Genomic DNA, 16,958 nt, shown 5'->3' with positions numbered 1-16,958 from the left:
GGCGGAGTAACAGTGAGAGGGCCCAGAGAAACCCTGATTATTTAGTACCCAAAATAAAGCTTGATCAATCACTGTCCCCTAACTGTGGTGCAAGCTTAGAGCAGCAAAGAAGGAAGAGCTGGGGAGACTTCTCAGAGAAGCAGCCCTTAGACCAAGGAGCCTGAGACAGCAGGCAGAGCAGGTCTACAAAAGGTGCTAGGGTTAGACACTGGTGATGGCTCTCTTTGTGTCTCCCAGAGCTCACCATGCAAAAGAACAGAGTTGAATGTGTGCAATGGAGTGGCTTCTTCTAGCATCCAGGAGCCTGGTCCCCACAGCCTTGGTGCCTGTTGTAGTTACGCAGTCGCTTCTGGTAGGTGCCTAGGTTGCGCTTCAGACACAAGGCCACCTCCTTGTCACAGGCACATAGCTGCTTCTCACACCAGCTCCCATTCTTAGCTGTGGGGAAAGGGGTGGGCCTCAATGTCATCCCCTTCCTTAGATAAAATTAGACACCTCTTCCTGTTGGGAGCCTCATTAGACTGTGAAGTCCTGACTTTGGTGTGCCCATCCCAAATGTGTAACCTGAGGCACATGGCAACCATTGCCATAGGTACCATTGTTCCTTTCTTATAGTCACCCATCCTGTCTCTGGGTACCATTGCTCCTTCCTTATCATCATCCATACATGTAGTCAACAATTGAGTAAGCCCCAGAAGGGATGGGGAGGGTGGCAGAATGGGGGTTAGTGGAACAGGGTGGACTGAACCAAATAGTCCCATGAGTTTCCACTCTCATGGAGGCAGTAGATCATGAAGAACAACAGAACTGAAGTTCTCAAACTGCCACGTGGAAGTAAGAAAGCAGCAAAGATAAAAACATGTAGCACCTGACTGCCATCTGAACTGATATCACAGGGCCTGTCTGCTTCCCCAGGGCACAGAAGGTGTGCAAGAGGGGCAGTGGCTCTATCATGCAAAGACAACCAGGGAGTCCGGACACCATGCTTCTGTTTCATTACCAAGAAATGGGCACAAGAAGTGCTCCTTACAGAAAGAAGGCAAATGGAGCACACAGGACTCCACAAAGGCTGGCTGTGGGTGTTGTAAATTGTTATTAAATCTCAGTGAATTGGCACTGCTGAAAGGACCCTGCATAATTCCTAGCCCTGGAATCTACCACCTTATTCCTTCATGGTTTGGATTCAACTTCTAGACTACTTGGGTTCAATAACCTAGCCTCCATTGTTTACAGCTACATGACCTCAGGCAAATATTTCTCACTCCAGTCTGTTTCCTTGTCTATAAAATCAGATTATTAAAGGGTGGCTCTGCCTCCTCACTGGGCTGCTGCAATGAAGATTAGTAATGATACAAGTAGTCACAATAATATCCAGGGCCTGTGCCATTTATCAATCATGACCTGCAGGTATCTGGAAGACTCATTCGGTTGGCTTCTGTTTTAGCTTCCAAATTAACCTACCGAGTAGAATCCTAGCACAATCCTAAATGTACAGAGGAAGATGTGAGTTTCAGAAAGATTAAGATAGATGTTCAAAGTCACACAGTGGGTCATGCAGCTCTGTGATTCAAGTTGAGGTCCTCCAGGCTTCTAGATCCTAAAGGGATCAAATTCCCACTGGTTTCCTTACTCCCATCTCTACTATGGCCTTCTCCTTCAGTTGCTTACACTGGGAATAAGAGAGATTGAATAGCTTGTGTGTTGTTACATGGTATTTAAACACAGTGAGTATTTAAATGCATTCCAAGTGAGTACCAGAACTCCTTCCCTTGGTCCCCATCACCCTTCCTCAGTACTTACAGCACTCTATGGTCCCCTGGGAAATGGTGTATTTGTAATTGTCTGTGAAGATACGGCAATGGTCATGGCGCAGGTGCTCATAGCAGCAGTCATGAGCTTTGCAACACCTGCAGGGAGAGAAGAGCTGGTGAGGCAGAAGTAAGAACAGCTATAGGGATTCTTAGCCACTAGGTCTCTGGATGCCTCAGACCCTAAGGAAAATCCCACATGCACATTTTGGAAGACTTAATCCTGCAGGGTTCTTCTACTTCTAAATGGTCCTACTTGCTATCTTTATTAAGGACCACCATGCACCAAGGCACCAACAGTATCTAGAATTCTTTCTTAATTCCCATTAATTGCCTGGGTTGAAGTACTTGGATTATCTCCATTTCACAAATGAGGACATGACATACACCCAAAGCCGCAAAAGCCACACACATACAAAGCCAAAGCCACCTATAACTGGTGGGTCAGGGAAGTAACCACAAGCTGGTGGGTACTCATCTTCTTCTGACTGATCCCCAGGATTGTGAAGCTCCACGAGACCATGGCACATCAAAGGGCAATTGTTTTTGAAATAATGTGTCATGACAGTGTAGTGTGTGTGTGTGTGTGTGTGTGTGTGTGTGTGTGTGTGTGTGTGTGTGTGTGTGTATTCTAAGTAGACTGGAGTTTGGGAATGGAATCCTATAGAATGCAAGCTCTAGGAGGACTGGAGTTGTCTGCATGTACAGGAAAGTTCCCAACACACAGTATAAAATAAAGTCACTGGAAGACTAAAGAGATGAAGAAGAGAGGGCAGAGGAAGGAGCAAGTCCCCAGTGTGGGCAGGATAGAGTTTGCCCTACTTGGTATTGCCAGGGAATTAGAGGTACCAGTCGGAGGCATCTTTGGGTTGACCTCTGCCACCGAGTCCACAGTAGCATCCGTAGGGCCAATAGGAAAAGAAGGGAATCTTCCCGGTCATTCGCCGTACCATCTTGTTCAGATTCAGGATGCTGCCATGGGTGGGACTCATACCTGCCAAGGAGTACAAGAGTTGCCTGTGAATCTCAGGAGGTAAGTAAGCCATGAGTCTGGCTCCTGGAATTTTCCTGGAACAAGCTGTAGACATTGGATAACGAAGTGGAGTCAACTATGGTGACAGTTAAATATTAATTAGCAAGGGCCAGGGGGATCACACAGTAGTCAGAAACCCAAGTTCTAGCCCCAGCACCACATGTCCCTGTGAACCACTTGATGGGTCCCAGGGGTTTCTAGCACTGTAGGGACTGAGAAGTTTTAAACTCTCTAGTCTTAGCATTGAGTTTACTAAGTATGATGGGAAGTGTGGCCCAGACCCCTGAGCACTGTTTAGGATGGTTCCATATATACATGTATATATGTAATATTTTGTGAGCTCTTACTATATATTTTGTTTTTGTTTTGGCCACACCCTATGGTGTTTGAAGACTACTCCCTGCTCAGTGCTTAAGGGTCAATTTTGGAAGTGTTCAGGGTTTTAGAATTGGATTTTAGTGCTCAGAGTTTCAGTAGTGGGGGAGAAACTCAGGCCTCTTGCATGTAAACTATGTACTCAGCCCATTGAGTTTTCTCTCTGTCTCTCTAACCCTATGCTGCTTTTGTTACTGTTTAAATGTGATTATTTTATAAACTTCCTCCCTCCTATGAGATAAATTCAATTCTTTTCTTTTGTTTGTTTTGGGACCATACCCAGAAGCACTCAGAGGTTACTCCTTGCACTCAGAAATCACTCCTGGCAAGCTCAGGGGACCATGTGGGATGCCAGGATTGAACCTGGGTAGGTCGTGTGCAAGGCAAACACCCAACCCTCTGTGTTATCACTCCAGCCCCAAATTATATTTCTTAATGAATAAACTTTTGGTAGATGGTACATACACATATATATATATATGAATGTTTCAAAGGTCATAGAATGAATCCTTAGAGACACCTCACCCAATCTCCTTTCATTGCTGGATGTGAAGACAGGAGTGGCCCGTATCCTCAGAGAAATGCTTGGAAGCAATTCACAGTCCCCAATTGAGGTCTATTGTGTCCTCAATATGTTTCTCCTTTTAGGACGTGGGAATCCAGATGCCTGCTGCTTTTTGACACTGTGGCTATAGCTGTTATATGCAATAGAAACTCTATCTTCAACTGCTGGCTCAACATTCCAAAATCACTGTGAAGGACTCTGAAGGTAGTTCCCTACAAAGGCTCACAGATCTCTTTGCTGGCTAACCAGGGACCTGACTTTGGCATTGTCAGGGCCAACTCCCCCCCCCAAAAAAATGGGTTAGAAACAGGATTTAATTGAGATATAGGCATAGAGGCTGAAAACTTACAGCCAACCCCCTAGGCTGAGAGAAAGAAAGAAAGACAGAGGGAGAGCATGTGCGAGAGAGAGAGCCAAGTTTGGGACCAGGACAAAGAGTTAGCCAGGGAGAGGACCAGAGAAAAGGGAACAGTAGGAGAAGCAGCAAAAAGTAACAGGAGCAGAGCCTGACAAAGAATTTCTCCATCAATTTGGCAGAGAAGCATCCTTACACTTCAGCCCTGGGGTTTATATACCCCTGGGCCAACTGCCCTCAAGTTACAAGGACCCCTCTTTTTTTTTGTGTGTGTGTGTGGTTTTTGGGTCACACCCGGCAGTGCTCAGGGGTTACTCCTGGCTCCATGCTCAGAAATTGCTCCTGGCAGGCACAGGGGACATATGGGACGCTGGGATTCGAACTGATGACCTCTTGCATGAAAGGCAAACGCCTTACCTCCATGCTATCTCTCCAGCCCCCCACAAGGACCCCTCTTAACTAAAGGCTTAACCTTTAAAGGGACAGAAACCTTCTTATGACTGACTGGAGCCATAAGTGTCTCTGTTCCCTTATATCTATCTCATTCCCTCATCAACTCCAGGTGTTAGTTTCTGCTCAGAAATTCTCTCACCATAGTCTGGACTAGGGAGTCAGTACAGATAGTAAAGCACTTGCCTTGCAAATGGCCAACCTGGGTTGGCGTCATCTATGATCCCTGGCACTATCTACTATCCTCTGAGAATGGCCAAGAATGATCCCTGAGCACAGATCCAGGAGTAAGCCCATGAACACCACCCTGGGTGTGATCCAAAAGCTAAAATTAAAAAAGAATAAATGAAAGAAAGAATAAAGAAAAGGAAGAAGAGAAATCCTCCCACAAGGCCTGCTGAGTACAACAGCTTTATCTCTCTGATCGCCTGACTCAGGACTTTGACAAGAATTGAAAAGAGACATGAGAAACTGAGGAATTTAGCATGTGATTATGGAAGCTTGCCATTTTCCTACCTTTGACCCATTGGTAGAGGCATGGGGTGGGAACACAGACTGTATTTCCAAGAGTTAGGCACAATGGTGGAGGATAACAGTTCTTCCTCCTGCTATAGCACTGTGCTTTAAACTCTTGCTTGTTTGCTCTCACTATATCTGTAAAACTTGACATGTTTGACCATTAGAGACCTAACAACCCTGGGAAGAGGGAGCTATTATGTTAATTTCATAAGTGGGGATGCAAGGAATTAGTGTGACTTGGTTAAGATCAGATCACCAAGAAAGAGGTGGAGGAAATGCTAGTCTATGTATTTTATCTCTACACTATAGTTTTTCTTAACTCCTGAAAGGCAAATTTCTGTAGTTGGTATTTACCATGTTCTTGATGGCTTTTGGGACTATTGGTGTAACTGCTTGAAAAATGCAAATTTTTTCTAAAATCACAAATTTTGAGAGGGGTTAAGCAAACAAACAGAAAAGAAGATGATTTGTTAGCAGCCGTAGTTTTACAAGTGATCTGTTAAAGATTGAAGAGAAATAGTTTCATCCCCACCTGTCAGCAAACTATCTCCCCAGATGGAGGAAACTATGAATATGAATAAACTACAAATAGGGGCCAGAGAGGTGGTGCAAGCTGCAAGGCACCTGCCTTGTATGCACTAGCCTAGGACAGACTGCAGTTCAATCCCCCGGCGTCCCATATGGTCCCCCAAGCCAGGAGTGATTTCTGAGCACACAGCCAGGAGTAACCACTGAGCATCACCAGGTGTGGCTGAAAAACCAAAACAATCAAACAAAAAAACAAACAAAAACAAAACAAAATAAAAATTACCAATAGAGCACACAGGTCAAAGGTTACTATGAGGAAGATACATTCCTCTGGGTTGTGCAAAATGTCATTTCAACAGGCATCTTGTTGCTGTATTGAACTTTCTTTGTTTTGGGGTCACACCCAGCAGTGCTCAGGGATTAATCCTGGTTGTGCACACAGAAATAACTCCTAGAAATTCTTGGGAGACCATCTGGGGTGCTGAGGGTTCAAATCCAAGTCAGTGGCATGCAAGGCAGAACTTTATGCATGGTACTATTTTCCCTGAATTTCTCAGGTTCTCAGAAATCCAAAGGTTGGCCATTATGTGACCATGAGCATTTACTGGACAAAGCTCCTTTCCCAGGAACTGGCATCTGCTGATGGCTTCTTCTAGGGGTGAAAAGGGACCTGAAGGCTCAGGACTTTGGAGATTTGATCAGCATCTTAGTCTAGAGAAGAGCTAAGGCCTACCTGCATCTATTCCTCCCTTCCCAGTGAAGGTCTGTCCCCACTTACCAGCCAACATCACCAGCGCATACAGCAGGGCAAGTTCCATTATCCAAGCAAGATCGATGCAAGCAGCTAACTGCTATAAGTCCCCTTCTGGACTTTTTATATCAGATGCTTCCTCCACCCAGCCAAACCCAACCCTGACCTTGGAAAACCATTCTTGTTGTGTTTATTTTCTCTTTTCTGGGGGATTTTCTTTATTTAATTTTTGATTACAAAAGACATTCAGCACACATGATTTCAAAAGTGTAAGTGACAGAAAGGATATTTAAATCATCTAAGGATCCAGCATACATCTCTAAAATTTTAATTGAGGAGTCAGGGAGAGAACTCAGCAAGGTGGGATGTAGGTTTTTCTAGAAAGAACCCTGGTTGAATACCGGCATACACTGCATAGTCTCCCAAACACCATGGAAAGTGACTCCTGAGAGCCACCGTAATGCCCCCAACAAACTAATTTTTCATTGAAATATATTTGACTTATAACATTGTATAAATTTAAGACATACAATTGGTTGATTTAATATATTTGTATTACATTTCTGTAATATCATGAAACTATCATTTTCTATTTAGTGTTAGAATAAATAAGTTTGTATCTTAGCAAGTTTGATCATTATAATGCAGTATTCTTGTGTATGTTCACTACACTATGTGTGAGATTTCTGGGACTTATTTGTTTCTCACTGTAGGCTTGTTCCCTTGAGCAACACATTCCCCCAACCCCTACCCGTTCTTGGCAACTTCTTGGCAACCACAATTTTATCCTCTGTTTTGGTGAGTTTGGCCTTTTTAATCGCCACACATAAATGATATCACAGACTGCTTGCCTTTCTCAACGTATCTCCCAAAGCATAATGCTGTCATAAACATCCACATTGCCACTAAATTATGGCCCATGATTTAGTAATGGCTAATTTCTTTAGCCATTACTACAGAGGATCACTTGAGTGACTTCACCATTTAGCCTTTTGGTGTATGTCCTTCTAACTCTATTGTGATACATACATTTCTGCACTTTTCCTTGTTCAAAATAGAGAAATACTACAGATTTTATTCTATAGTGTTTTTTTTTTGTTTTGTTTTGTTTTAGTGTCTACAGATTTTTTTTATAATTTTTATTTTGATCATAGTGGCTTACATATTGTTGACAATAATATTTTAGGTACATATTTACATAAAATCAGGGGGGATTCCCATCACCAAATTGTCCTCCCTACACCTCCGTTTTTGTCCTACCTCCCATTTCCTCTTCCCTCACCCCAGGTCGGCTATAATATGTGGTCCCCTCTGTATCTAACCTACTACTTAGTAGTCTTGCACCTGTTTGGTCTTGATGCCTCCCTTATTTCCCCCTCTAACTGGAGGCAGGACTAGCTAGTTCAAGTTGTGTGGTTTTGCCTGAAAAAGAGAAAATAAATAAACTGGGGTAAGAGTCTAATACCCCGAAAATGGGCGGAATCCTTTTAGAGGCTCTCATCATCGATTTGGGAGATGAAGGAGAAAAAGAAGGTGAAACACTCCACCAGTACCAAAAGAAGTGTCAAATATCCAGTGAGGGCTCCAGCTATATCGATAAGCACCACAAAAAAACAGACTAAAAAAACAAAACAAAACAAACAAACAAAAAACACGCCATGGTCTTGAAATGAGAAACATGGCATAGCACATAACGAAAGAAAAGAAAGGAAGAGAAAAAAATAAGTATAATTGGGGACAACAATTTCAATCACACCCAAACAGAGAAATCGACCAAAATAGATAGGTAAATAAAAATAATAATAACAATAATAAATGAAGGTAAATATATATATATATATATATATATAAAATAACCAAGGTTTTGTGCTTTTTGTATTTTTGTTTTTTCCCTCCTGCCCTGGCACAGTAAATGTTGGGGTCATTCGAAAAGGAATTCACTTGGCCTAAGAAATATGGGGTTTCTTCGTCCTTGGAGCATACTGTCATGGGATCAACTCTAGACTTTGCTCAGAATCATTTACTCTCCCGGTGGTGTTTTTATAGTCTGTCTACTCATTTGATAACATAAACTAAAATTTTTCTACATTATTATTATTATTATTATTATTTTTTTTTTTTTGGTTTTTGGGCCACACCCGGTAACGCTCAGGGGTTACTCCTGGCTATGTGCTCAGAAGTTGCTCCTGGCTTGGGGGACCATATGGGACACCGGGGGATCGAACCGCGGTCCGTCCAAGGCTAGCGCAGGCAAGGCAGGCACCTTACCTTTAGCGCCACCACCCGGCCCCAATTTTTCTACATTATTAAATATTATTCTATAGAAGATTTTTTAAAGGCAGCCTCCCAGCCATTATATGACATTATATGACAGCATTCTTTGATGAACTTGCTGCCTGATAGGCTTATGGGTTGTTTTCAATCTTTTTACCATTCCAGACTTGGAGCTAAATTTTCTATTAAGTATATACTTTATTCCAAGAATTCTTTGTTACAATGGACTTTCTGAGTGATCCCTTGCCCGGGCAAGGTCAATCTCTGCTCCTCTGTACATATGAAAATGTCATGGGTCGTCTAATCAGGTTGTAAGTGCTGCTGGCAGTACATAGAAGGAGTCAAAGAGCTAATTCCCAGAGGTGCACTGATGGTCTTATAAGGTCTGATACGGAATCTACAGAGCAGAAATGGGTTTCTTTGACAGATATAAATGTTTAAGGACACAGTGCACAAGCCAACTGACCACTCTATTTCCAGTAAATCAGCTCACCAAAGGCCAGGAAGGTAGCAGAGGGAGTGGGGCCCAGGCTTCACAGGTGTCAGGCCTTAATTCCATCCCTAGCGCTGCCTGGCCCCTGAGAACCACCCAGTATAGGCATGAGCACCACTGGGGTAGTCATGGTGGTCTCAGCTCCACAGGGCAGGGCATTGAACCATCTATCCCAGTTGTGAAGTAGCAATGAAAATAGTGTCTAGAGATCCTCAAACCTCTGGGAGTACACACCCCAAAGTCAAGAGTCTCTATAAGTTGGTTTCTTTCTCTTTCTTCCTTTCATTTCCCCCTCTTCCTAATCTCTTAAACCTCTCTCCTCTCAAAGCTTTTATTATTTTTATTTTATTTTATTTTAATTATTTTTGATTTCTGTTTTTGGACCACACCCAGCTATTCTCAGAGCTTATTCCTCCTGACTCTGTGCTCAGGGATCCATACACAGCAACAGCAATTGAACCTGGGTAAGTCTCATGCAAGGCAAACATCTTAATCCCTGAATGACATCTCTGCACCCCCACCCCCAAATCAGAGCTTTTGCCTGCTTCCCCAATCACCTCCTATGTGAGGAAGCATTTGGTACACAACTTGGCTAAAGCGCAGGCACATTCACAAAGACTTTACTATGGATATTTTTTAACTGGAGCTACTACCAGCAGAGATGGGGGGACAACAGATGATGTTTCTGGTGACAATTGGCTGGACAATACATCCGGTACATGGGGGTTGACTTAGTGTCTCAAGTCAGCTAGGCATAAGCTCTACCACCTGAGCCACCTCCATGGTGATGGCATGTTCTTAGATTCCCTTCATTTGTGTATGCTCCTTAGTCATCTCTTATTCTTCTACCCTTCAAGGACCTTCTCCTGCACACAGTCTGCTAGCTCTAGGCTCTAGGGGGGACCCCCTTGAGTTCTAGCCTCCCCTGATATACACCCCATGTAAGATAGTGGTAGAGATACCCTCTCTGCCTGTGTTCCGTCTCCTCCCCTGACCCCTCCTGCCTCTCCCCTCAGAGCCCCAATCTCATTGCCTACATCCAGTCTGCCAGAATATAACAGGACCAAGCTTGGAGGATGAGAGCAAAGTGAAGAAAGTTGGGATTCCTGAGGGCTCTAGAGTTTTATCTTTTTTTGTTTGTTTGCTTGTTTTGTTTTTGTTTTGTTTTGTTTTTTCACACCCAGTGACACTCAGGGGTTACTCCTGGCTCTGTGGTCAGAAATCTCTCTTTGCTTGGGGGACCATATGGGACACCTAGAGGATCTAACAGCAGTCCATCCTGGGTCAGCTGCGTGCAAGGCAAACCTATCACTGTGCCATTGCTTCAGCCCCTTCATCTTAAGATCTTACTCAGGAAGTGGAGAGAGAGAGAGAGAGAGAGAGAGAGAGAGAGAGAGAGAGAGAGAGAGAGAGAGAGAGAGAGAGAAATGATTGGAAGCCAAGTCCAATAGAAAGAAGCCCTCTGCTAGGTGTCAAAGTGGGGGGGCCAAGCCCCTGAAAAAGTGTAGAGATGAGTCACACAATATACAAGCCCATGGATGTCCACACTGAGCATTGAGACCAGAACTACAGAACTGACACCAGCAAGCACTGTTGAGAGACCATCTATGACACCTCTCAAGATGGTCAGATGGTCACACTATTTGGTGCTTTTATGTTAGGAAAGCAGTCCCTAAAGATGGTACTACGTAAGTGGGAGTGGAGTGGATTAACCAGGCTTTGGTAACGGGCCAGCTATCTGTCTCTTTGGAGATAAGTTACATGGTTGTGTTCGCACTGTGAAATGCATCCCACTAGCCTCTTCTGATTTCTGTTTTCCAATATAGATGCTTCAATGAAGCACTGCCTACCTCTTCTTGAACAATGCACATATAGTCTCTGTGCTGAGGAGATCCATGTGAGGGATCAGCCTGGCCCACAGACTAGACTTTTCTGATTCATGCCTGAAACATGGAGTTCCTAGCTCACCGCCTTAGTTTCCGCCTCCATAAAAGGGGAGCAGTACCCTTTGATGCCTTCCTACTCCTTGGCTTCTGCTTAATGATTAGGAATTATTTGGAGAGACAGTCATTAGCATGTATATAGATGTTCAAACATATGTAATTTATATATAATTTTTGTAATAAATATAGGAACATTTATATTTTAGAAACATCTTTCTTTGAAAATAAACTTTAGCTAGTTTACAAATGATTTTTAGTTATTTTTGTTTTTGTTTTGTTTTGTTGGGCACACCTGGTGGCGCTCAGGGGTTACTTCTAACTCTGCACTCAGAAATCGCTCCTGGCTTGGAGGACCAAATGGGATGCCGGAAATCAAACCCGCTCCATCCTGGATTAGCTGCGTGCAAGGCAAATGCCCTACTGCTGTGCTACCACTTCAGCCTTACAATTTTTCAAGGGTACCTATTTGAACCTAGCTCAGCCCAGCACCATATAGTCCCCATGATCATGCCGAGAGATTATGGCCATATGACAAATTATGGCACCATGCATGAAGCCAGGAGTAGCCCCTGATCACCACTGAGGATTATCCCAAAACAAAAGAACTAGAGGAACAGGAGCTATGCAAAGAACAGGTAAGGTTCTGGCCTTCACATGGCCAACCTGGGTCTGATCCTGGTGTGTCTCCTCCCCAATAAAACAAAACAACCTCTTCCCCAAAGGTGAGCATTCAAGTTTGGTGGGTTTTGGTAAATGTACCTAGACTGCCCCATCTGAAAGATATTTCTTTTATCCCCAAATATTCATCCTGTTCCTGCATAGTTAGGTGAGCGTGTCAAATGTTTATTCCGTTTGATGTCAGGGGGTATCCACTGTATGGATGCACTAGGTTAGCCTTCTCCCAACTAAAGAGCCCTTCCTGGGTTGTGTTTGGGTCTGTGCTAGTATGAGTAAAGTAGTAAAGAGTCAGGAGCAATCATGCAGCTGTCTTTGTATGAGCATATGCTTCCTTTTGTCTTAACTGAGCATGTGAGCCATATGGTAGGTGTACCTTGAACCTTCTAAGCAATTGCCCAACTCTATCCCAGAGCAGAGATAACTTTAACATCACCACTCAGGTAGACTGAAGTTTCTGTTGCTTCATATCATCGCTAACACTTGGTGTGGTCAGTCTTTGTTCTCTGTACTCTGAGAATAAAATGGCAAGTGGTATTTGTTTTCCTTTTCCAAATGACCAATAAAACTTGAACGGCTTTGCTCTGTGCTAATTGTATTTATTTTAGATTTTTAGAGCTACATCATCTTTGATGAATAATTTGTTCACATTTTTTTTTTTTGCTCATTTTGGGGCCGGAGTGGTAGTATAGCAGATAGGGTGCTTACCTTGCACACAGCCAACTATTTAATCCCTGGAACTTGATATGGTCCATCAAGACAGCCAGAGTGATCTCTGAGCATAGAGTCAGAAGTGACTCCTGAGATCCAATTTAGATGCCAATGTGTAGTTGAAGTCATTAAGTGTTCAGAAATAAATGAAATAACAGAATGGTCAGCTAGCAGCAAGGGCTTACAAAACCTGACACTTAGTGACCTCATTGGAAATATAATAATTTTCATAAATTTGCTTGTTGCTGTACTTCCTTTATTTTTTCCCTTCTTTTTTCTATTTTTATCTCTTTAATAATTTTACTTTCATTTATCTGGAAACATGCATACGATCAACTATATCAAGTATGTGATGCATGCTCTTTAAATAAAGTAAATTAAAAAAAAAAAGTAACCCCTGAGCACTGCTGGGTGTGTTCCCAACCCTAAAAAATATTTTGCTCATTTTTATAAAACCTTATATTTTTTTCTTATAATAGATTTTGGGGATTTGCTTCCAGGTTTCTGATACAAGTTGCTTATCAGATATGTGATTTCATTTATTTTATTTTCTTTGAGCAGGATGGAAAGAGGTTTGAGCCACTCCTCTTGGTCCTAGGGAGAGTTTACTTTAAGCTACCAGGAGTCAAACCAGAGTTGGCATATGCAAGACAAATATCTTCACCCCTTCACTATCTTTCTGGACTGCTTTAATTAATTAATTTTCCTGCCTTATTTTAATTGGGCTCTTGGAAAAAAAACCCTTAATTTTCATGAAAACCAATTTTGGGGAGATTTTTCTATCATATGTTTATACTTTTGGTATTTGAAATTAAAAATCTGCCTAATCACATGCTTCTCCTTTGCTCTTCTAAATAATTTACAAGATACTAAATTAGGAAGAATGAAATCATGAAATTTGCTTATACTTGGGTGGATATGGAGAGTATGCTGCTGAGTGAAATGAATCATAGGGAGAGGAATAGACATTTACAAACCACAATGTCTAAAAGGGAAAAGTGGGGAAGAGAGAGGGGGAGGGAAGAGAGATGGAGAGGGAGAGGGTGAAAGGAGGAATAAAATGCCTTTCCCCGAGTCAGGTAGCAGGGAAGGGTGGAGGGAAACTGGGGACTTTGGTAGCAGAAAAAGTACACTGGTGAAGGATAGTACACATTGTGAGACTGAAACACAGTCATGAACAACTTTGTAAGCACTTTGTAATGCTATTTAAATAAATGAAGGGGGGTCAGAAAAAATATTTTTGTAAGATCACTGACTATGATTCAGTTTCAGAAATCCTTTTTTGGCGTGAGGGAACCTGGAAACATTGATGGAGGAAAGTTGATACTGATATTGTGAAGGGGAATCTGGTTCCTATTCAGCATTTACTCATCACTATATCCTTTCGGGGAAGCCTGATTCCCATGCCCACTTTTGTTCATCACAGTATCACCCTACCATATCTGTGTATCAAATTGTCATGTGTAACCCCGCCCACTTTCGGCCTCAGCTGAGCATTTCTAGCACAAACCAGTCCTCAGCCCCTGGATTCACCTGTATGTGGGTACCTTGAACCTGGTGCAGAGGTAAAGTGGTGATTCTGGTGACTCAGCACCTATGCTAAATAAATTCAGGTTTTCCATTTTCCTCCCTCCCAGCATGTGTCTTTGTCTCTTCCCTTTGCTAGACTATTCTGAAATAGTATTGGGATTTGTGCTAGAATACTTTATGTTTGAAATTCTACTATGAATAAAGATAAATCAAGGTATCCTGATTTTTCTTTAGGTTTTTCGGGCCACACCTGTTTGATGCTCAGGGATTACTCCTGGCTAAGTGCTCAGAAATTGCCCCTGGCTTGGGGGGAACCGTATGGGATGCGGGAGGTGGGAGGGGATCGAACCGCAGTCCTTCCTTGGCTAGCGCTTACAAGACAGACACCTTACCTCTAGCACCACCTCGCCGGCCCGGAATCTTGATTTTTTACAAAATGCTTAAATACTCTTAAAAAATGTTGGAGGGGTTTTGGCCACACCTGGTGACTTTCAGGGGTTACTCCTAGCTATGCACTTAGAAATCACTTCTGGCTTGGGGGACCATATGGGATGCTGGGGGAGAGAACCACAGTCAACCCTAGGTTAGCGCGTGCAAGATAAAAACCCTACTACTTGCGCCACCCCTCCAGCCCCTACTCTTAATTTTTTGAGAAGAGAAACTACATGAAATTTAACCTTAACCATTTTGAGTGTTTAAAAATAGGGTTAAGTGTATCATACTTTACTGACCTCTGTCATTCATCCACATGATTCTGTTTTACAAAACTGAAATTTTCGGGTTTTATTTGTGGGGGGGAGGGTCACACCTGACAGTGCTCAGGGGTTACTCCTGGCTCTGTGCTCAGAAATCGCTCCTGGCAGGCTTAGGGGACCATATGGGATGCCGGGATTTGAACCACCGTCCTTCTGCATGAAAGGCAAACGCCTTACCTCCATGCCATCTCTCCAGTCCCAAAACTGAAATTTTCTACTAGTTTAACACTAACCCCAAATTTAGTCAGCTAGGCAACCACAGTCTGCTTTCTCTCTGTGAATTGACAAAAATAATTCAGAGAAGTGGAATCAGACAGTGTTTGTCATTTGGTGGTTAGCTAATTTGACTAAGTTTTACCCAGGGTTTAGAATGTATCAACATTTTCTTCATATTCACAGCTGAATAAAGTGGTCCTTTTTTTTTAAATGACCTTTTAGAAATATAATTTATTCAGTACAGCTGATTACTTTTTTATCTTTATTTAAACACCGTGATTACAAACATGATTATAGTTGTATGATTACAGTCATGTAAAGAGCACCCCCCTTCACCGGTTCAACATTCCCACCACCAATTTCCCAGATCTCCCTCCTCCCCACCCCCCTACACCTGTACTCGAGACAGGCTTTCTACTTCCCTCATTCATTCTCATTTTATGATAGTTTTCAGTGTAGTCATCTCTGCAACTGCACTCATCACTCTATGTGATGAGCTGCATGTCCTGGGCTGCACCTACCAGCCCTCATCTCTCTTGTCTCTGAGATACTGTTAAAAATGTCCTTCATTTTTCTTAAAGCCCATAGATGAGTGAAACCATTCTGCGTCTTTCTCTCTCCCTCTGACTTACTTCACTCAGCATAATAGATTCCATGTACATCCATGTATTGGAAAATTTCATGACTTCATCTCTCCTGATGGCTGCATAGTATTCCATCGTGTATATGTACCACAGTTTCTTCAGCCACTCATCTGTTGAAGGGCATCTTGGTTGTTTCCAGAGTCTGGCTATTGTAAATAGCGCTGCAATGAATATAGGAGTAAGGAAGGGATTTTTGTATTGTATTTTTGTGTTTCTTGGGTATATTCCTAGGAGTGGTATAGCTGGATCGTATGGAAGCTCAATTTCCAGTTTGTGAAGGAATCTCCATATCGCTTTCCATAAAGGTTGTACTAGACGGCATTCCCACCAGCAGTGAAAAAGAGTTCCTTTCTCTCCACATCCCCGCCAGCACTGCTTGTTTTCCTTTTTTGTGATGTGTGCCAATCTCAGTGGCGTGAGGTGGTACCTCATAGTAGTTTTGATTTGCATCTCCCTGACGATTAGTGATGTTGAACATCTTTTCATGTGCCTTTTGGCCATTTGCCTTTCTTCTTTTTCAAAGTGTCTGTTCATTTCTTCTCCCCATTTTTTGATGGGGTTAGTTGTTTTTTTCTTGTATAGTTCTGTCAGTACCTTGTAAATTTTGGATATTAGCCCTTTATCTGATGTGTATTGGGTGAATAATTTCTCCCACTCAGTGGGTGGCCTTTGTATTCTGGGCACTATTTCCTTTGAGATGCAGAAGCTTTTCAGCTTAATATAGTCCCATCTGTTTATCTCTGCTTCCACTTGCTTGGAAAGTGTTGTCTCCTCCTTAAAGATGCCTTTAGTCTCAATGTCCTGGAGTGTTTCACCTACATGTTGTTCTATATACCTTATAGTTTCAGTTCTGATATCAAGGTCTTTAATCCATTGGGATTTTACCTTTGTACATGGTGTTAGCTGTGGGTCTGAGTTCGCTTTTTTGCAAGTGGCTAACCAGTTATGCCAACACCACTTGTTGAATAGGCTTTCCCTGCTCCATTTAGAATTTCTTGCTCCTTTATCAAAAACAAGGTGGTTATATGTCTGAGGAACCTTCTCTGAGTACTCAAGCCTATTCCACTGATCTGAGGGTCTGTTTTTATTCCAATACCATGCTGTTTTTATAACTGTTGCTTTGTAATACAACTTAAAATTGGGGAAAGTAATGCCTCCCATATTCCTTTTCCCAAGGAGTGCTTTAGCTATTCGAGGTTGTTTGTTGTTCCAGATGAATTTCAGAAGTATTTGATCCACTTCTTTAAAAAATGTCATGGGTATCTTTAGAGGAATCGCGTTAAATCTGTACAATGCTTTTGGAAGTATTGCCATTTTAATGATGTTGATCCTG

At 42.5% G+C, this 16,958-nt stretch overlaps 1 protein-coding gene across 1 annotated transcript; it reads right to left on the bottom strand.

The window, feature by feature from the left end:
• Positions 1–289: 289 nt before the first annotated feature.
• Positions 290–6,451, bottom strand: PLA2G2D (phospholipase A2 group IID). Its single transcript, XM_049772518.1, has 4 exons — positions 6,412–6,451; positions 2,658–2,802; positions 1,801–1,907; positions 290–438 (listed from the first exon to the last, which is right to left on the bottom strand). The coding sequence occupies exons 1-4, from the start codon at positions 6,449–6,451 to the stop codon at positions 290–292; spliced, it is 441 nt and encodes a 146-aa protein (XP_049628475.1).
• Between the last annotated feature and the right edge of the window lie 10,507 nt (positions 6,452–16,958).

Source organism: Suncus etruscus, chromosome 4, assembly GCF_024139225.1.
Source record: "Suncus etruscus isolate mSunEtr1 chromosome 4, mSunEtr1.pri.cur, whole genome shotgun sequence".
NCBI lineage: Eukaryota > Metazoa > Chordata > Mammalia > Eulipotyphla > Soricidae > Suncus > Suncus etruscus.
Note: the sequence above shows the minus strand (reverse complement) of the source record. Positions and strands in the feature narration are given on the sequence as shown.